Source organism: Aedes aegypti, chromosome 2 (genome assembly GCF_002204515.2).
Source record: "Aedes aegypti strain LVP_AGWG chromosome 2, AaegL5.0 Primary Assembly, whole genome shotgun sequence".
Classification (NCBI taxonomy): domain Eukaryota; kingdom Metazoa; phylum Arthropoda; class Insecta; order Diptera; family Culicidae; genus Aedes; species Aedes aegypti.
This window is the reverse complement of record NC_035108.1, coordinates 454,909,685-454,931,464: the sequence shown is the minus strand read 5'-3', so window position 1 is coordinate 454,931,464 and position 21,780 is coordinate 454,909,685. Positions and strand designations below refer to the sequence as shown.

Genomic DNA, 21,780 nt, shown 5'->3' with positions numbered 1-21,780 from the left:
CATCCATGCCGTAATGGAGTTCAATCCTTCAAGCGTATCAGATGAACAGTAGAGTCTCTTGATTTTTCCCACCATAAAATTTTACGGATGTGTGATAGATGCAGTGCGGGTAAAAAAGTTGTAATTGCAAGCTCTGCACTTTTCCTGACAGTCTGCAATCCCTGGCAGCAGTGGGACTTGGGGACTTATTTTCACCTCCTGACATGGAAAAAAATCACTGTAACCGCAAAACTCGAAACTGTGCGACTGCAAAGCGTGGAAGAGGATGGATGCGGTCAGGGTCGAAACGTTCCCGCCAATCATGATTACACTTGGTAGGTGCTTCGAGTGATTTGCTGCATAAATCATGCAGAAAAACTTATTTCACCCCCAGTGCATTGACACGTGTAGCAAATTTACTGGCATGTTCTTGAGATTCTGTGTACATGGAGAAATCTGTGTCGTTCTAAGACATTTGCTAATGAATTCTAGGAATGAGAATGATTACCACATAAACAGTTGAATAGAACAAGCATGCTTTGAATTGGTCCATAGTTGAGCATTGGAAAAGCCAATTCCGAGAAAATAGTCCTGGCAATAAAACAAAACGATCGAACATGGTCCCATTTGAATGGATTGCTTCCCAATGGAAAACGCAACTACGTGAAAGTTATATCATCTAACGAGCTCACTGTTTCCGTCGATATAACCAGTTGGAGAGGTATTTAGTGTTGTTCCAATCAATCATTTTTATGACAATCCGGAGCGTAAACTAATACGGATAACGTAACTTTGTCTGGTGGTTACGAAGAAATTGTGTCCAGGAGGAGAGGACACAATGTTTATACAGCTTCAAGAAAAGTTGGCAAATGTGGTATAATAATGATGTGCTCAGGACGAATGCGCATATTATACAATCATTTGGGAAAACTCTAGGTAGTTCGAACTATTTGAAACATAGAGGCACGAAGAATTCTTCCACAGAGCGAACCATTTAGTTGCACTTTTCATTTTCAAATGTTTTCAAATCCTCGAAATACATGGTGACCAATTCCCACGCGGGGTTCAATTTCATCGTCCAACCCACTTGAACCATCCTCTTGTATCGAAGTTAGCTACTTCAAAAGAAGGGGGAAATCTTCCGCAATATAACGATTTAGTGCCAAGACACCACCGACACTGGCTGACAGTAATTGAGTTGCACTCTTGTAGCCGAACATAAGCTGACAAAGTGGAGAACGGGTCATCATCACCGTAGTATGGTGAGCAAGTTCAAAAATATTGTCCGAAGCGAATGAGCCCTACGGGGTGCCATTCTCCCGCTGTTGGCGTCACTCGGAAGCCTCTCACTAGAGTGTTCGTTTACCACTCATTTTGCTTGTCCCGGGATTTGGGACAGAAATTGAAGATTTTGCCGGAAATCCCGGAATCTCTAAGAAACTAGCATATATGTTGAAATTGAAGAAAAATGGTTTCATAAATTCAGTTCAAATAGAAAATAACATATCAAAGTCCATAAAAAAAAATACATTATTGTGCATTTTAAAAATAATTTTATTTTATATTTAGTCATAACATTTAAACAATTTGTTTCATCGAGTCTGAAAAGTCATCGAAACCGAACATAACATTTTTAATATCTTTACAACAAGCCCAATACTAAAATATTTTATACTTGTTCTAATGTTACTTAGAAAAAGCTTTTTTTTCTAACTTTTTGTATTTTTTTTTCCATAGTTTTATTGAACATTTCTTGAGTTCAACAAGATTTGTCAATATCTTGCATTGAAATTGAGTGTTTTTTATAGAAAGCATCCTTTCAGATTTTCGAAAAACCAGAATTTAAATCCCAGGATACTGGAAATCTCGATTTTTTGTCCCGGGATAGATACTCTACCTCTCAGTTTTCTCCTGCCTGTGGCGACAGGGAAGGCAATTCGGAAGCATATCATCCTGTGCCCCCCGACAAAATGGAGAAGACAGATGGTGTAAATTTCTTTGCCATCAACCAACCATTTGGAAGCCAGAAAGCCAATCTGAGCAAAAGCAAACGTTGCTTCTCACCATTCTGACAAAAAAGGTAATTTAATTCCGAACAGGATTATGCGATGGGAAAACGCTTCAGGAGATGGCCGAACGAATGTCCTATAAATAAAGTCGTCATCCACTCCAATACTCCAGCCAGCTGCACATGGTGACTGCAGTTACCAAAAGTTCGCTCTCCAGGAACAGGACGAGCGAGTGCAAGAAGAAATGGCGCATTTCGAGTCGAATTTTCAAGGCAATTGAAGTGGGTTGGTTGCTTCGGGATTATCTTGATAGAGTGCCACAGTTAGCTTGCTGGCATCCTGTCCAAATTGAGCACTGTTTGCGCTGGCCATTTGCCAAGTAAGACAGCGGGACGACGACGCTAAAAAAAACTAGGATAGTGGAATTGCGACATTTCTTCGATTGATGGTTTCAGTTTGTCGATGGGTTAAATCTTTAAGAGAGATTTAACAAATTCGCTGCGTTGCTGATAATTGAGTATTGCGAAATGAAATGAAAGTCGAATCCTTAAAATATACAGCTGAGTTCAGAATAATAGTAGTGAAAGCCGATTTTCATACAAAATACTCAATTTTGGCGTGCTGTAACTTTTTTTCCCGATGAGCAATCGACATGAAAGTTTTGCAGAGAACTACTAATATGGTCAATTTTATTATCACAATTTTTCTGAGTTCCGGCTAAAAATTTAAGCACCAGGTGAAATCACATGAGCATTTTGTATGAAAATCACTACTATTATTCTGAACACAACTGTATGTTTATTTTCTAATATGTATTTCTGACTGAATATCTCATAGTTAATAACTGTGGAATCGCATTTATATAAATTAATTCTAAAAAAACAACAATCTGTTCGAAAGACTATTAATTGCTCGATATTTTAAACAATAATGAAAGCAATTATTGCTTCCTTCATCGATTTAGTGAAGCGTAATTTACCATGCGTCTCCATGCATTTAACATCGAATTGAATGCTTTGTTTACATACTAACATGTCAACGCTGCTGTATATGGAATTATAATATATACATTAAAAAATACCTGTGATTTTTCCTTAAATTTGAGAGATCATTACAATGAAATTCATAAATTAGTTGCCAGTCTAGTATTTTTTCAGTTGAGAAAGCTAGAAACTTCCTCTTTTTTAGTAAAGGATTATTTTCTCCTTATTAACCTTCCGTCAGTCGCTCAAAAAAAAGTTACACCAGCGGTCGCATCGTGTACTGAGTACACGCGGAGCAATTTTGATTGTACATCCAAAGCTAGGCAAGATAGAATATGGATGTCTTCGACAAATTTCTTCAGTCCAACGGTACCAATTGGTCAGTGGACAGAGAACTCTTTGGAAACATCCTCATCTTCCTGTGGCCATCGGATTGTGCCCCGGGGGAACCGATGTAGTGGACATTTCGCAATGCAACATCTCGTACACAAATATCTCAGGATCTAGATTTTTTAGCAAGATGGTGTCTTCGGCAAAGTTGTTCAGTAGGTCAAGGGCTAACATGTGATAGGCTGCTTGTTTCGAAACTCTGCCACCAGATGGTGCTAGTGAGCATTTATTTTTTCAAACAACGATATCTCAAGATCCTGATTACCTAGAAAGATGATGTCTTCGACAAAGTTGTTTAGTAGGTCAAGGACTAACATATGATAAGCTACCTAACAAGAAAAACTGCCACAAGATGGCGCTAGTGAGCATGCAATATTTTAATCACGAATATCTCAGGATCCTGATTTTTTAGAAAGATGGTGTTTTCAGCTAAGTTGTTCAGTAGTTCAAGGGCTACCTTGTGATGATCTTCTTGATTCAGAATTCTTTCAATAGATGGCGCTAGTGAGCATGATATTTTGCGAACACAGATATCTTAGGATCCAGGCTACCTATAAAGTTGACGTCTTCGACAAAAGTGTTGAATAGGTCAAGGTTTAGTATGTAATATGCCACCCAACTTGAAATTCTTGAATTGAATTGAATTGAATATCTTAAGATAATGATATTTTAGCAAGATGGTATTTTCAGCAAAGATGTTTATTAGGTCAAGGACTAAACATGTGATATGCAGTTTGATTCAGAATTCTTCCACAAAACGAAATTTTCGAATTGAATTATTTCAGGATCCTGGTTATGGAAATAAAATTAGATTACAAAGATGGTGTCATTGATGAAGTTGTTCTGTATATCATGGACCAATGTGTTAAGTGTAAAATACACCTACTCAAAATTCTTACACATTCAATTCAAAATGCAATGGGCCGTTAGATTTCAAATAATTCCATCAGGCTATAGAAAGAGCTCCTAGTTTAATTTTTTTCAAATACAGAATCTCAAATTCCCGATTATTTTAAAACTTGACGTCTTCATCAAATTTATTAGGTAAAGAAAGTGCTCACATGTTATTGGCAATTATATTTTGAGTAACCCTGCGCCAGTGAGCATTTAATTTTCTGAACATCTTATGATACTGATCATTTGGGCTCATCAATACACGTTTTGTCAAATGTTAAAATATTTCGCCACCAGTAAGTTAATAGATAAGCACAAAATAAAATTAAACATATAGGGTTCATTCTACTTTAAATTCTAGATTCAAATTGAACAATATTATTTTTATATTTAGTAGAAAAGTAGGACGCAAACTTCTCGTTGCTGGTGATAATCTAAATTCGTTGCTGCACATCTCGTGAGAGCACACTCTCGCAGTACTGGTCGGGTTTGATATTATGGCACGTCTTTTTCCTCCGGAAAATCAGCTTGAGAGATAGGCTTATGATTATCGCCTTGACCGATAATTTCACTTACTGGTTGTTTACAAATAAATTCAAAGTGCTCTTTGTGCTAGTATAATCATAATATGGTTATACTAGCACAAAGAGCACTTTGAATTGATTTGTAAACAACACAGGCAATATCTATCACATTCGAGGTGATTCGAACAATGTTGTAGTGTGCGTGCCATCCCGTGAGTCGCCATGAGAGACCGAGTTTCTCACATCACTTGGCACTAACACATCCATCCATTTGTTCTCATGACTTTTACTGTGCGCTCATTAGATATTTGATAGGCCCTTTCATTTTTTTTCAAATGGAAGTAAAAATGAAAAGCATCGTGCACTAAGTCTAGCACCAGTTTTAAGGCTATTATTCGCATTATTTAAACCAATCAATGTGAAAAATATCACGTGTTACTGCAGTATGCTATTGACAATTTTATCAGAAAATTCAGTTGAATTCACAGAATAAATGTTTTCTAGAAAACCGATTACGCCTTCATCATTATTTGATCGTTATTTTGTATTATTGTTTACCTTTTAGAACCACCACGTTCGGCATTTGCATATAAGAACTGTCAAAGACCTTCCGAATCAGCTGATTTGAGACGTCTCGTGAAAAGGCCTATTGCTCAATTGTAACCACCATTGACAGTTCTTTGATTTCAGCACAGACAAAAAGGCGTCACACTCTCATAGGTGTCCATCGATCATTTTTTTAACGACCGATTCGTATATATGCGACCAACTGCAGGCTGCAATGATTTTGATCGTCATATTTTTAAATATAGTCAAACCTGGATTAGTTCTATATCGACTCATGAAACCATACTTAAAAGAAAAAAATCATAATTACTATAATGCTACCTTTTATCAGCTTTCTAAAGAATATCTGTTCCATGAGTCGATGATCTTTTGAGTATCGACTGGAAATTTGACTGTCCATGAAATTCTGAAGTATATTCTGATGGGATTTTCATGCTGAAGAGCACCGTTTTCAAATCACACGGTTTATTACATGGTAAACATGCATCAGTCTTGGACAGAATAGAAGAACGTGAAGACGTCATTTTCATGATTAAGCAATCACGATCCTAGAAATTTGGGTTGAAAATTTAGCATACTCACTGAGTATTACTCAGTGGCACCATCTAGTGGAAGAATTCCCAAACAAGTGTGGCCCATCACAAGTTTGCACTTGACTTACTGAACTTTTCAGCCAAGAAATTTATATTTGGATGTAATCGGGATCCTCAGATATTAGCAATCGAAATATGCATGCTGAATAGCGCCACAAGTTGAAAGAATTTTAAAACTTGAGGTTCCTTGCATTTAGGCCTTCATCTTAGAACAACCTTGTCGAAGGGGTAATATTTATTAATAATGAAAATATCTCAGGATCATTTTTCTAAGCGATCAGGATCCAAATATATCTGCGTTCGAAAAATTGCATCTTCAGCGTCGTTTTGTGGAAGAAATCCGAATCAAACGGCACATCACATGTTTAGTCCTTTATCTACTAAACATCTTTGCCGAAAACACCATCTTGCTAAAATATCGTTATCCTGAGATATTCGCGATCAAAATACGCCATCTGTTGGTAGAATTTCAAGTTGGGTGGCTTATTACATGCTAGACCTTGACCTATTCAACACTTTTGTCGAAGACGTCAACTTTATAGGTAACCAGGATCCTGAGATATCTGTGTTCGCAAAATATCATGCTCACTAGCGCCATCTATTGAAAGAATTCCGAATCAAGAAGATCATCACATGGTAGCCCTTGAACTACTGAACAACTTTGCTGAAAACACCATCTTTCTAAAAAATCGGGATCCTGAGATATTCGTGATTGAAATATTGCATGCTCACTAGCACCATCTTATGGCAGTTTTTCTTGTTAGGTAGCTTATCATATGTTAGTCCTTGACCTACTAAACAACTTTGTCGAAGACATCATCTTTCTAGGTAATCAGGATCTTGAGATATCGGTGTTTGAAAAATTAAATGCTCATCAGCACCATCTGGTGGCAGAATTTCGAAACAAGCAGCCTATCACATGTTAGCCCTTGACCTACTGAACAACTTTGCCGAAGACACCATCTTGCTAAAAAATCTAGATCCTGAGATATTTGTGTACGAGATGTTGCATTGCGAAATGTCCACTACATCGGTTCCCCCGGGGCACAATCCGATGGCCACAGGAAGATGAGGATGTTTCCAAAGTGTTTTCTGGCCACTGACCAATTGGTACCGTTGAACTAAAGAAATTTGTCGAAGACATCCATATTCTATCTTGCCTAGCTTAGGATGTACAATCAAAATTGCTCCGCGTGTACTCAGTACACGATGCGACCGCTCGTGTGACGGGCCTGGTTAAAAAAAGTTACACGAGCGGTCGCACTGGTGTACTGAGTACACGCCTAAAAACTTAGGTTAAAAACACGATGTTTTCGAATACTTTTCGTTGAATTTTTCGAAAAATTTCTTCTCTACAAGCAAGAAGAAGAGTAGATCTTGGAATAGGACCAACACCCGGATCAATTTGAAGGGATTTTCAACGTGTTTTTTGACTTTTTGCAAAGTGCGTGTACTCAGTACACTAGGGCGACCGACGGTGGGTTAAAAAAGTGAGGATTTTTTTTTCTAGAGTTCATTATCCTCATTTGAAAAATAGCTCATCTTCTACCCTCATATTATGTATTGATGTTTATTATATTGAATAAAATAAAAACTAAAAAAAAAGTTTCAGTAAAAAACTAATAACTCACATTTTTCTCTGATGGGATGCTAAATTGGGAACCTATGATATAAGAAATAAACAATGAAACTAAGTGATGAATGAAATGAAACAAAATGATGCATTAAACTCTTTCACTCACAATAACCACAATGAATGAAACGACGGTTTTGTGGACAACGCCTTTTTATGCTTTATTACTATCTGTTTACACGCGATTATTAACATTTTGTGAGCAACAAACTACTGTTTTGTCTTAATTTCGATCATGACTTCTATTCCAAACGGTGTCAATTCCATAGGTAAGAATTAATATTTGGCAAATTTTAAATATAGAAGACTTGAATCATAGAAGAATTGATCATCCTATGAATAAGTTTGAGCTTATTATTTTTATTCCTATGAAAAGTTGAGTGTTGGGAATATGAGTCATGTTTGAAGTTTGAGACAAGACGGTATTTTTCATTTGTCATTGCAATTCAGAAAAAAAACACTTTTTTATAAATGAAACCAAAATATCTGTTTCAATATTTTCATTTTTTTCGAACATTAAAAGCTTGTTATTAACGCAATTTCTCTTTATTTTATATATTTATTATAATTGGCTTGAATTCCCTCAATGTATTTTATTAATTTTTTATCTATCATGAGTCCTTGAAACTGGCTTAATCTGACCATTGATTAGCCAAACTGAGGGTCATGAGCTCAAATCCCACACATCGAGTATCTTTTCGCGTTGAAAAGTCTCTTGGCTTCCCAGGGCATAGAACAGGTCTGCCCAATATTTTTTAACCATGGGCTGAATCGTAGAAACAATTTTGTGCGGTAGTTCATTTTTTAAGGGACAAATATTTGAATGAAATTCGCCAAAAGTTAGTAAAACAGAGTCATGCTGGAAATTTTGAAAATGAGAAGCTCTTGCAATAATCTTACCCAAGAAATATTGTAGAATATTTCCGGAATTTTGGCCCCTGAGATTATAATGCTTAGGATTTTATAAGAATCAAGCTCACTATTCTGCCAGAATTCCACTCAGTTTTTTTTTTGCAAATCCTTAATGGAATTTTGTGTGAAAACCTTGATCCAGCTTTTGCAAAAATCGTGGGCAAAACCAAATAAAAATAATACATTGGATACTGGTGATAGTCAATTTATCGAAAATTATGTAAAAATTCATTTAGGAACTTCAAGAATGCTGTCTAGGATTCCAAAAATAACTTGTTCATAATTTTACTATAATTTCACCTAAGATTCTGTCAAGATCTTACCCATGGTAATATTTTGGCCATGCCCAGGATTCTCCAAAATAACGTATTGAACACGTGAATGGGTATGGGTTGAAGTCTATGCAATTCTTTTGAAGACTCTATGAGAATCCAGCTCATGTCATTCATTAAAGTTTTGTCAAAAAAAATTTATCATTCAAAAGTCAATTTTTTACAATCCAATTTTTGTGTATCAAGTTATAAGACTTTGAGGACTGAGGATCGGCAACACTGCCTCGCGCCGGTTGCAGTTTCTTTGTTCGTAATGATAAAAAAGTGATTTACGAGAAAATCAAATCAAATTAAATAATTACAACGTTTTCAGACGATAGTTTAAGTGCGTAGGTCCTTAATATGCTAAATGCATAAAGTTATGCCTATCGGAAAGAAAAATAAAAGTGGATTTAGTGAACGCCATGGCTCGGCCGAATGAAACTGATGGGCATGATTATGGAGTGAATGCAAAGCTTAAATTGGAGAAATGTGCCTAGATATTGAAGAATATATAATGTTTGGTGGTTTTAGTGTTGGGGAAGGCAAGAGTGTGGGTTTTTGTGAATTGCTTCTGGAAAATTTGATTCAGAATAATGTTCACTTCAAGTGTCTGCATAGAGACGAACAAGTGCACCAGTGCACCCAAAGGCTCCAGAAGGAAATAAAACTGGTGAGATCTTTCCAAGGACCCTGCATGAAATGAGGTTCCGAGATTGAAACATCCTGTTTTTTTATTGTTGTTATTATCATATTTATCATTTTGCTTATTCAATCTTCAATTAAGTGAATAACTTTTAATGCCTCAACGCCTTTTATATTTTTGCTGTTTTGTTTGCCTTTTTCAGTACATAGAATATCAGCGGTATTCTGGCAACAATGAATCGAAATTTTTCTTCGTCAAGTTTCGTCAAATAATCTACGTTCATTTAATTTTCTCAAGTGGCACCAGCCTCCTGACACCGCCCATACAACCCCATTGAAAAATAACGAGCAAACATCTCTGGTTCCTAATGGGAAATGGTTCCCACTGACAGCTCAATGTTTGTAAACAAATAACCGTTTGAGGAATAATAATCGATGATGGCGAAATCTTTTTCTCCGAAAAATTTCTTTTCCCGCATAACAATAGTTATTCGAACAAACAAACGGTTGCAAACTATTGGATTGCAGTACAGCAAGTCAATTTGGGTTGAAGTGATTAGCTAGAAACACATTTTAGTATTGGAGGAAAAATTTCCTTATATGATTAGGCCATTGTACGTTGTTGCTCTTGAGTTTGATGCTGACCACGAAAACATGGCTGCCTAGCACCGGGTTGAGTGGCACAGATCATTGTTGAGAGCCACTAGTTCTCTCTTTCATTCTCTTTCTGGTCTTGCAGCGCGAATAGTGAAGTCGTTCATTTCTATTCCGCTCCCTTTCACAGCAGATGAGCGAGATGGAAGCATTCTAATTCTCATATATTTCTCCTGCTCGGATTCATTCACAAAATATATCTAAACAAGTAGAAGTAAGACCAGAGACTCCATATACGCTTGAGTGTTGGTTTTGTGATATGTGTTGGTTTTTGTGAGAAGACGTGTGAATGAAGTGTTGAATATGATCGATGCCGATGCCTATGCCTAGGCGATGAGAAGCTGTCCAACATTATTTCGGCATAACAACTTCTGACGTCATTTCATAGTAACGCGGCGTGTCAAGCGGGCGTGATGTGTTTGTAGTGCAATTTGCATATAAGCTTCGAGTGACGCAATATACTACATAGTGCCACGTAGTTGAAGAAAATGAAAATGAAAACTGAATATTAGCCCCACTAAGGGGATGCCCATTAATAACGTAACACATTTTTTTGGGATTTACCAACCCTCCTCTCCCCATGGTAAGACTTTTTGTATGTAAATAAAAGATTATTTGTGCGGTGCGTTAGAAATCTCATTCTTATTTATTTTTGAGTGATGTAAACACAATCATTAGTGAAATGATTCGCGAGTGTAGTGTAGCATATAGTGTGAAATGGAAACCATACGAAAAACCAAACCATGTGATCATCGGAGAGCCTTTATCATCCAGTTCATCAAGAGTTACAAATCTACATCTAATTTTGTGAGACTGTTCTAATTTATATTGTATTTTATTTATATTTTTATATCATATATAACTGGGTCGGGAGGGACCACCAGGGCACCCGAATGAAGCGATTTGGACAGGGAGCTTGGGACTGCCTCCTCCCTGTTGTTAACATTTCGTGGATTGAGGGCGGGCTCTTCGACCCCATCTATTGAGAGTATTCTGTCAATCGAGGGCTTGATTGTACAGTTGTTCGTGAAAACTTTCTTCTGGAAGGAGATTCTTTTACCCTGCCGTGGGTTTCGTGCAAGTGTCTCTGCTTGCGGGTCCGCACATCCATTTTGGCCCTTCAAACAGGAGACTGACTGATCACGAACAACAGTACAATCTTGATCAAATCGCTTTTCAGATTATTCCAGTGCTATAGGCAGATGCCTTGCTACAATAGATGGTAGTATACATCATCATACATCAAGTTATAAGACTTTAAGTGGAGACTAATTTTAGCAGTTATTAAAACGTCAAATAATAATTTCTAAAATTTCGCTGCAAAACATCCAGACGTAAAATTGTTAAATAACAAGTAAAATAATTCAAAAAACAAAATATTAAGACGATTAAAAACTAACATTTTGAATAATTACCGAGGTAAAATTTTAGCTTAAACTAAATTGAAAACTAAAACAGTTGGTCTTGGCTTGTTCTAACTAAATATTTATCGAAAAGTCAATGGGTCAAATATGAGAAGTATCTTCGAACTTCCAACACGATATACACATGCAAAAATGGTCAATTGGAAAAGAAAGCTTTCGTCTAATAACTGTGTAAACTCTCATAAGAACACTAAGCTGAAAAGCAGGCTCTTTCCCAGTGGGAACGTAACGCCAGAAAAAAGAAGAATCTCCGAGCAATTTATTGAAACCACTCTCATCATGATAGCATATCCACTTGAAGACTGGAAAGAATACAATAAAATTGTACAACATTGGAAGAAAATTCCCATTTTTTGCAAGTACACTGAAACCTCAATTTACGAAGTCTTCTTTTACGCTAGCTCAATTTACTTCACTTTTTTTACGAGGTAAATTCAATTTACGTCAACTTTTTTTTAGGAAGTGCGTAAATTGAATTTAGACAATTATGTGGTAAACTAATGACTTCCGGTTGAAGAAACTCAGAGGCGACTTGTAACCTCACTTTTTACCTTTTTACCTAAAAATGGATAATTCGGCAAATTTAGATTATGAAGCACAAAGTGAATAGTTGGAATCTTCCTTTCTTATAAAGCTCTACTTGTTAGATGCAAATTTGAGGTTAGGGAATCGCCACTGGAGAAACTCGTTGGAAACCTTTGCAATATGGGTATTTTCGGAACGGGCATGAAAAAAAATGACGAAAATCGATACCCGACGTCATTTTGGAACCCAAAATGGCGACCTTTGGTTAAAAAAAATCGTTGGAATCCCATGCAATATGTGTTTTTTCGGAACAGACACAACAATCGAACGAAAATCGATGTCCAACGCCATTTTGAAATCCAAGATGGTGACCTCCGGTTGGAATATATTATTGAAAACCCATGCAATATGAGTATTTTCGTACCGGCACGACAAATGACAAATGGGATGACGAAAATCGATGTCCAACGCCATTTTGAAATCCAATTCACTGAAACCTTAATTAACGAAGTCTTTTTTACGCAAATTCAATTGACGTCACTTTTTTTACGAAGTTAATTCGAGAACATCAGCAGATCCATGTGATAATATGAAGAGTTACGATTATATGCCATAACTAAGTATCATAAATATACAACTATTTACGTTTGTAGATATTCAGGCCATAGAGCCCTTGGAAGTCCAAGAACATCGATACAACTCAATACAATACTTCGTTTACTAATATGGATAGTTAGAGGCCTTCGCAATATTAAAGAACTATCTATTGAGAATTGGTTACGCTTGTAGATCCCAAGATAGAGATAGAGATCTCGGGGACCAAAAACATCCGTACAAATTGATAAAATATACCGTTTAGTCGCATGAATGATAAGGGACCTTTGGAGTAATAACCCGATTTGGACATTCGACCAAATGCCATTCGACGAAATGTCCTAATGCCCGAATCTATCTACAGCATGAATTCTTGTAAACACTCTTATTCCTCAGACATTTTGGATTAGAAGACGAGACGTTTTATTTCAGCCAATTTTGTGGAAGACCAAAGATAAGTGTGTCCAATTATTGCTCAATGTTGGAAACATAATGTTCGGTTAGGTTTATTATTCTTTCAAAATATTTATCAACATATTTATCTTTGGAATAAAAATCCTTCTAAATATATTCGCCACTCACTTATTGGAATACTAAACATTGTTGAATTTATTATTCTTTCAAAATGTTATCGTTCTTTACATGTATCTGCTGATCCTTATCAGCATTCTTATCTTTACTTTAAGCGCCATGGCTCTTGGGAAACGTTTTCGACGAAGTGCACGAACAGATCCGTGTTTAGGATACATTTTCCTACTTATACTGCATCACTATTAGGGTTGTGACTTCCAGCTAAATTGCATTTCTTAGGCAAACCTGTAACTTAGATAACGGGTCGATGAATTCAATTGATAAAATAATTATTAATTATTGAATCGAAAACAATCAGAAAACAGAATTATGTTTATTATGTGAATCGCGTGAGGTGAGACGAGTCGACTTAGGTGACAAAAGTTGAATTGCTTCCTTTTGAGATCAACTAGTCACGATTCATCTAACTTGTAGAATAAGACTGAATGAGAAAAATGACATCAATTGACGCCAACAACGCAAAGGGTCAATTGGTTTTGTGGTTGTATCAGGAGGCCAACTCAACTTATTTGTGTATATGTTGCTTTTAAGCTAGAAATTATTGAAAATTGAAATTGTTTAGTTCTAGTTCATTAGGTTTTACATTAAATTAGACTTACAGTTTCGTTGACTTTTCGTATTTCGTCCCTTCTCGACTTACACTAATTCAAATGCGATTTCAACACAATCTAGTTTCTGTTAAATTCAAAATTGTTAATTCTAAATTAAGATTTAATATTATGTAACTCACGTATATCTACTCCAATTTGAGGTTAAATAACTGATTTCATCCGTACTAATTCTGTTTCTTGTCCGTACTATTAGCTATAAGTTTAAATTAGATTTTATATAGATTTTAGAGCCTTTTAACTTGCATGTGACCTTACTTTTAACCCTGTATCCAAAATCGATTCTAATTTACTCCAAAATCTAAATCCACACTGTAAAGCACTACGATCTTAATCGATAAACAATCTTCTACCTTCAGTAAATTTTACAAATCATCCTATCTGACGTTCCCTTTCACTTTATTGGCTGCTCTACCTACGGACGTATCTGTTGTCTAAGAGTAATCTCTATCAACGTCGTTCTCCGCACATACATCCACTTGGTTGTCCGTGCTGCCAGTACCAACACCCCCTATTCTAAAAAATCCCCATTCGATTAAATTTTCGTTTAAATTTACTTTCGACCAAATCTCATAAGCTTCTTGAAGTGATTAAATCATTTACGACCAAATGTCCATTCGACGAAATGTCCATTCGATCAAACTTACTTTTGACTCCGACCAAAAGTCATTCGACCAATAGATTCATAGATTCATCCCTGAGGTAGCTCAGGTAAATCAGATGTGAAAATATTGTACAGGAAGTCTATAGAACTTGTAGTATATGATACCTAACCTAAAGTTTTCGATTTCACAGTTTACTCTGAATTATTCTAAATTCGGTTTTTCATTTATTTATAGGTATTCCACTAAGCAGCTCAAAGATTTATTATCAGAATGAAATTAGTTACAAGTAAATGTTGATGAGTGGTCGAATACTCATGTCGGAATCTCAACAGTTCATTGGCAAAAAATGAATTTTCGTTTATGTGAATTATCCTTCTCATCAAAATATCTCTTGATATTTGAAACCATTTATTTTTTTTTATATATATTTGCAATCAGTCAAATTTTTTAACAACGGAATCTGAAACTACGACCCTTAGCAAAATCTTGTTGAGGTTCCTCGTTATGGCTATATGAGCTTTTTTAAAGTTTAAAATTTAATCATATTCAATAAATTAATTATGAAGTTATCGAATAGGAGTGGAATTTCAGGGTCGATATGCGGCTTATAACACCTATGTATGTTGATCAAATTTGAGCTAGTTTAATTGTAGGAATGAGGGGTGAGCTAATTTAAATCAACGGAGTTTCCAATTGCCCCACTGAGAAATAATCAGTAATTAGTAACAAATTACAAAACTTTCAACATTATCATCTTCTCGCCTTCTGAACTGTTCTCCGTTTTTTTTTCGCAACACTGGAATGGAAACACAATCCTCAAGCACCGCGAAAGTCAACGTAACGAAATGGGAACTCTCACTCCGTTACCAACAGTCAGCGAGAAGTTTTCATTTTTCGTTCGAGTCCCAAGCGATGGTGATAAATAATTCGCCTGAATTTCTGTTGGTTAAGCATTTTTACTGCTTTTACGGCGACAAGCAAACTATCGAGCGGTGAATTGCGAAATTGTAGCATTATAGAGTATCATCCTTTTCATCCAAGCGCTGTGTCGGTATTCCAGAGGAGACGCATGGCTTTCGGTGTTGTTTTGAAGCTCAATTGCATTAGTGCTCCATTACACGGGCTGAAAGTATGTTTAAACAAGACCAGTTTTCTGGGCTGTAACTATTTATCTTTTTCTCTGGCAAATAAGTTTCAAAACTTTTTCTTTGGCTATGATGTGGCTTTTGAATTGCCGCTTTGTTGCACTGAATTGCAAATTTCCTTGGCAGTCACTTTTTTTAAACTAAGAATATCCAAAGAAGTAGAAAACTAAATGACGCTGATACATTCAAAATACTATTTTTTACTTCTGCTGCTGAAAATCCATTAGTCAAATCTACGGAAAAATAAAACCTTTAAGTATTTAAACTAAGTTAACACATAGTAATACAGCATAATAATACAGCTTGTTGAATACAGTTGGATTCAAATCATGGTCTGAAAAAAAGTTCGATTTGGAAATTCGAATCTCTGTTTAAAAATTATTTTGCATGCCACAACAACTTGTAACTTGCTTCATTGCATTTGTAAAATATATACGTTTACTCTATCTCTTCGACATGGAAACCATAGCACTCATTTTATTATAGGAATTTATCCAAGCATCTCATCAGCACTTCAAACAAGGCTTCCTCATCTGAGTTCCACTGAGAAACGAATGAATACCTAGAATGAAATTGAATGCCTGCTCTTCTCAGATTGCAATCGGTCATTCCTTTCTTGGTGAAAACGCAAACATGCGTTTTCTGATGCTTGAGTTTCTGAATAGTTGCAAGTTTCCGTTGAAGTTTTCTTCTTCTAATGCTTTTTATTTGTACAAAGGGCACTAAAGTGAACGAATAGATTGCAGGTTCTTTTATAGAATATTCAATAAATGATCTCCCTAAGACAAATTGCTCTTGACGAAAAAATAACTTGATCCAGATATCTATAACCCCCGGTGATAAACGCCGAGGATAAACACAGAAACGACGTTGTTGCAGACATTGATTTTGTCACAAAAATTGCCACCTATCATTTATCGATGATCCGCCACCCAACGTTAACTCCCCATCAACTAACCAACCGCCTCGTTTCGTTCTTCCTCCATTTCAGACAATAACCGGGATCACTAGAAGAAGCGAAAGCACGCCAAGCGGATAGAGACAGTCAGTCCCGGAAGGAGAGCAGCCAGAGCCAAGAGAGAGAGAGCCAGAAGAGCACACGACAAAAAGTCACCTAACCACCCCAACCCTTTTTCGGACTTGGTGAAGTGCAACATGAGCTCGCGTCACGCCTTCTACACCGTCGAGGTGGGCGACACCAAGTTTACGATTCTGAAGCGATACCAAAACCTGAAACCGATCGGATCCGGCGCGCAAGGCATTGTGTGGTGAGTATCGAGGGGGGTTATGGGGTGAATTGGTAATCAAACTTCAGCTTTTACGATTCTCCGGAGAATGGAGTGAAGTGTAAGACAGCAATGTTGCTTCACGATGGTTTGAATTTTATAGATAAAGAACCGGAACTGGAATCAACTCGGTATCATCTTGACGCACTTCAATGAGATGGATCATAATTGTCTTGGCTGTCCACTATAAGCTAGGAATAAAAATTTAGCGACAAAATTCCTAGTACTTTTAGCTATAATGAACAAGTAATACAAATTCAAATATATTTAATAACATGGTTTGTAGTGATTAAGATGCATTTAAAATTAAATTGTTTCGATTTTGAATTTAAAGAAAAAATATTAATTCTGGTATTTGCTTGTATTTTATATTATGAAACACATCATAATTTTCGAAAGATTTCTTGCTTGCTCGGTCACAGTGGAAACGCAACGCCAAGAAAAAAATAAGAAGAGCTGGAATTACCCTAACACACTCCAATGAGGTGGATTGGATCCATCTATTTGTAATCCCACTGTCTTGTTGAATTTGGTGTCATCTGCTAGCCTGTGCCGGAAAAGCCAAACGTTTATCAAGTTGTCAGAGTTAATTGGATTATCGTCAACAATTTCTCGGAGCATCTTAAGATTTTCATCCTGATTATATCTCTGTCTTCTGCGACAACCAAGCTTTACGTCAATCTCAGCCATTATTGAGATTTTCCCGATTGAATTTACTAAAGCTAACTCTACCAAACGCAAACAGTATTTATTATAACGATCTATTGGTTCACAATTCATACCATCACCGTGACGAGAACGGTAGCTATTCAAACTGAAATACGTTAATTAATTGCAAACAGGAGAGTAATTAAAAGGTTATTGTGCTCGGATAGGCTTTTGCAATAACATCTCCGATACTCGTGTGGGTGTTGTTCGTTCGTTCAAAACTAATCCCATATTAGGCCATTGACTCCTTTCATAATCCGTCGTGTTGCACACTGATTGGCCCGGTTGATGTCCTACTGTAGACTGGGTGGTTCAGGATGCAAATCTAGCTATAGCCATCCACCCACTCCAGACAGAAAGGGTACTCGAAGGTTATAGCGTCGGCTGGCCATCAGTTGTGAGGCTGGACCAGTGCTGGCGATTTACTGCACTTGGTTTGTGATGATATTGATCCATCGTAAGGAAGCTTGTAAAGCGAGCTTGTTAGCTCCATGGACAATGGTTGTAAGAAATTTAAATCCAGGAAGAAGTACTGTTTGGTCTCAAATTGTGGACAGTCAACAATGCAAAAGCTGAGGTCATAACTTTCAAACATTGTGGCTACAAATGAGATAAAATTTAAATGAGTTGAAAGTTCTAATACGAAAATGATGTCATAAACTAGAAAAAATAATCGCTTTATCCAGTTTAGAGAACCATGTTCGCAGTATAAGACACTACGGTACTCCAGAGCATCAGCTTCGTTATTATCCACTCTGGAGGAAGTGAACAATGAGAACGCTTTGGAGCAGTCTGCAGATGAGCGAACGATGACTTTATTAGATCGTAAATCATTTCCTCCCAAGAAGACGTTGGCTGAGCTGATATTTTGAAAAGGGCAAAACAGAACATTGTTTTGTAGGGTTATTAATTTTTTTTAATTGTTTATGAGCTTTCAACGGAATGGCATTTTTGGCACTCAGTCCAAAGCAGCGTTCATTTATCACGTAACGCCAAAGTTGGATATTTTCGACATCCTCCCCCGTCCGTAACGCTTTTTGTATGGAAAAAAAAACATTTTTTTTTGTATTAGCTTCTTTCTCGATACGTGATTTGTGGACGGCACGCGAATGATTGAGTTATGTCTTGAGATATCGAACAATTTTTTTACTCGAAAAGATACTCAACCAGTTGAATTTGAACCCGCTACCCTCAGCACGGTCTTGATGTATAACAGCTTAGTATCTTTGTGCTTGACAAACATTATACGAAAGCGAAAATGGCCAATTGGTTAAAAAGCTTCCCAGTTGGGACGTCACGCCAGAAAGAAAAAGTGATTAGTGGTAGATTTCGTTCAATTTATGATAGATCTCTTCGGAATATTTATTTTTTTCCTCTTAAAAATCAAGGAACAGCTCATCGGTAGATTTCTGAACAAGCTTCTCCGAGATTCATGCTTGAGTGTATTCAGGGGACCAAGGATGTAATATTTTCTCCAGAATGTCTAAGGATTTTAGAGACACCATCAAAAATCCATCCAGATATTCTTGAAGAAACTTAATACAACATCACAAGTATATGACGCATGAGTCCTTCTTGTATTTTTTGCAAAAAATCCTTCGAAGCATGTTAATTATTTACTTTTTAAAGGATTAGAAGAATCCTTTCGTGTAGGAATTTCACTAATGGCAATTCAAGGAAATTCTGTATGTGCAATTTGTAGCATAAAAATGAACGAAAATATCAACCGCGTAAAACTTATTTCCCAATCGCATTTAATTTAAATTTACAAGATCGTGAAACCTTTAAACATTTATTTTATTGAATACATTTTCCCTATATTGTTTCAAATCATTTCTTCTGGATTCCAGTTTAAAGTAAATCCACGAATGTCTTTCAGAATCCATTCAAAGGTTTCAAGCTCAAAAAAATAAATAAATGAAATTACACCTTTGATCCACCAGAAATTTCGTCCAGATATACCTCTGAAACACTTTTCAAGAAGTCTTTTTGAAATTCTTCCTAAGATTGTACTTCTAAATGTAAGTTCTCTGTAAAATCTGTGTATTTTCTCATAAGAACACTATACTGAGAAACATTCTCTGTCCCAATTGGGAACTAATGCCAGAAAAAAGAGGAAACTTAAAGCATTCTTAGATACATAAGGCATGTGAAGAAATTGAAACATTCGTTAGGTAACACTGCGGAACACGTTTTTGTCTCAAGCATCAAAATACCGCTATTCACTCAATTAAGGGTTGCTGAATCTATTGCCGTTTTCAAAAATATCATAGCACGTCTAGTTTTTGAGATATTGGTTGTTGAAAATGCAAAAATTGACTATGAGTTCTGTTTGATCTTTCGGCCTTGACGCTTGCTTCTGCGGGAGCGAGTGACGAGGGCAGGATCAAACATGGCGCGCATCGGTCGAGTGAAGTGAAAAAGTTCCGCGATCGGTTAATTCTGTTTGATCTTCCGACCTTGACGCTTGCTCCTGCTGGAGCGGGTGACGAGGGCAGGATCAAACATGTCGTGCGTCGGTCGAGTGAAGTGAAAAAGTTCCGCGATCGGTTAGTTCTGTTTGATCTTCGACCTTGACGATTGCTCCTTGGCAGTGCGTCAAGAAAGCCCAAGCAGTCGTCAGTTGTTTTCCCTCTCGGGTCGTGCGCCTATTTTCTCTGAGTGCTTTTATATAGCCGAGCAAACGAGTTAAGCTGAATGTGGATTGTTGCTGCTCAGTCAAGGATGACGGATCAATTGGTGAGCTCGTTTCATGCTACTATTTCTAATCTATAAAATACGTATGACTGCACATTTAATCGATACAACGGTAGGACGTGTAGGAGTGTCGACATAAACTTTAATTCATGAATTATATATGTTAAACATTTTTTTGTTTACAAAACACCCCTTTCTTTTTATCTTTATTTTTGTAATTATAAAAAAAAAAAAACTTTGAATGGTTCGACACTACAAGTGTAGACTTGCGAAAGGTTCACTTTTTTCAACAAACTTTGGATGGTTCGCCACTGTAAGTGTCGGCATAAGAATAAGAGTGTTCTATGATGTTCCAACCAATCGAGTTTTTGTTTCTTTTCAAATAAGTAAAATATAATAACACATGCTTTCGTCCTGACAGCTGTAGGAATGTTACATTTAGATATTTGTTCAACAAACTTTGAATGGTTCGTCACATCAAGTGTCGGCATAATTTTCCTTTACATAGAAATTGTTCATATCAAATGAAAATATTATATTTTCATTAAAGCATATTTATATTTGACAAAAAACTATTTATCATGGTCTAATCACTTATCAAAGTGAATCCTTTGACCCAACGATCCTCCCCATTAACAAACATCCTTTCCAGTAACCTTTGTGGAGATGCAGAGGCAAACACGGTCTCCAAATAGCAAAGGTTACACACTAACATTCCTTCCCCTAATCCCACCTGACTGCAAGGACGTGGCCGGCGCCGTTATTGACCCTGTATAAATAGAGGCACTGAATTATGCACACTGAAGAAGATTATGGCCAATCCCAGCCGAACTTCTAGTTGATTCTTTGTGCATTTTCACTGACTTCGGTCAATCACGGAATAGCAACCATTGATATGTGTAGTCAGTCTAAGCTAAGCTCTAAGCTAAGCTATTGGTTGTTGAAAATGCAAAAATTGACTATTTTGGCCAACTTGCATGCAAGTTTGCCAGCTTGTAAGGCTATTTATTTGCTTAATTTGCCACAGAATTCAAACTTTATTTGTATAACAATACTTATCGGCAAAGTTTATAATACTTTCGATGCGGAAAAATTATTTTTTTTATGGTTTTAAAAAGTATTGTATTTTCCCATATAAGAGAAACGAAAAACTTTGTATGAGGACAGCAAACATGTCGAAAAAATCGGTTTAATTCAAATTTAATCGCACAATTTCAACCAAATTGATTCCAAAATGAAAGTTTAAGTACAAAATAGCATGCTTAGTGGATTAGACCACAAAAAAATTTGATAATTTATACTTTAAATTTCATGTAAACACACAACTTTGGCGACATGTAGCTAAAAATTGTGACGTGCTGGATCATTTCTGAGAATGGCATCAGATTCAGCAACCCTAAATCTACTCGAGACACATATTTTGATCCTTGAGACACGCAAAAATGTCATTTTTGTTACGCTGTGTAATCTTCAAGCAAGTCTTCATGATACTTAACAACTTTC

General features: G+C 36.5%; 1 protein-coding gene across 9 annotated transcripts in view; it reads left to right on the top strand.

Annotated features, from left to right (window-relative positions):
- LOC5570857 (stress-activated protein kinase JNK) overlaps positions 1 to 21,780 on the top strand; it is a 251,634-nt gene that overhangs the window by 199,380 nt on the left and 30,474 nt on the right. For all 9 annotated transcript variants that reach the window (XR_002501008.1, XM_021848089.1, XM_021848087.1 and 6 more), the window contains one exon: positions 16,578 to 16,854. Coding sequence is in view for 1 of the 9 variants with exons in the window: in XM_021848090.1 (XP_021703782.1) it covers positions 16,742 to 16,854 (113 nt within the window). In the remaining 8 variants the exon portion in view is untranslated. The remainder of the gene's footprint in view (positions 1 to 16,577; positions 16,855 to 21,780) is intronic.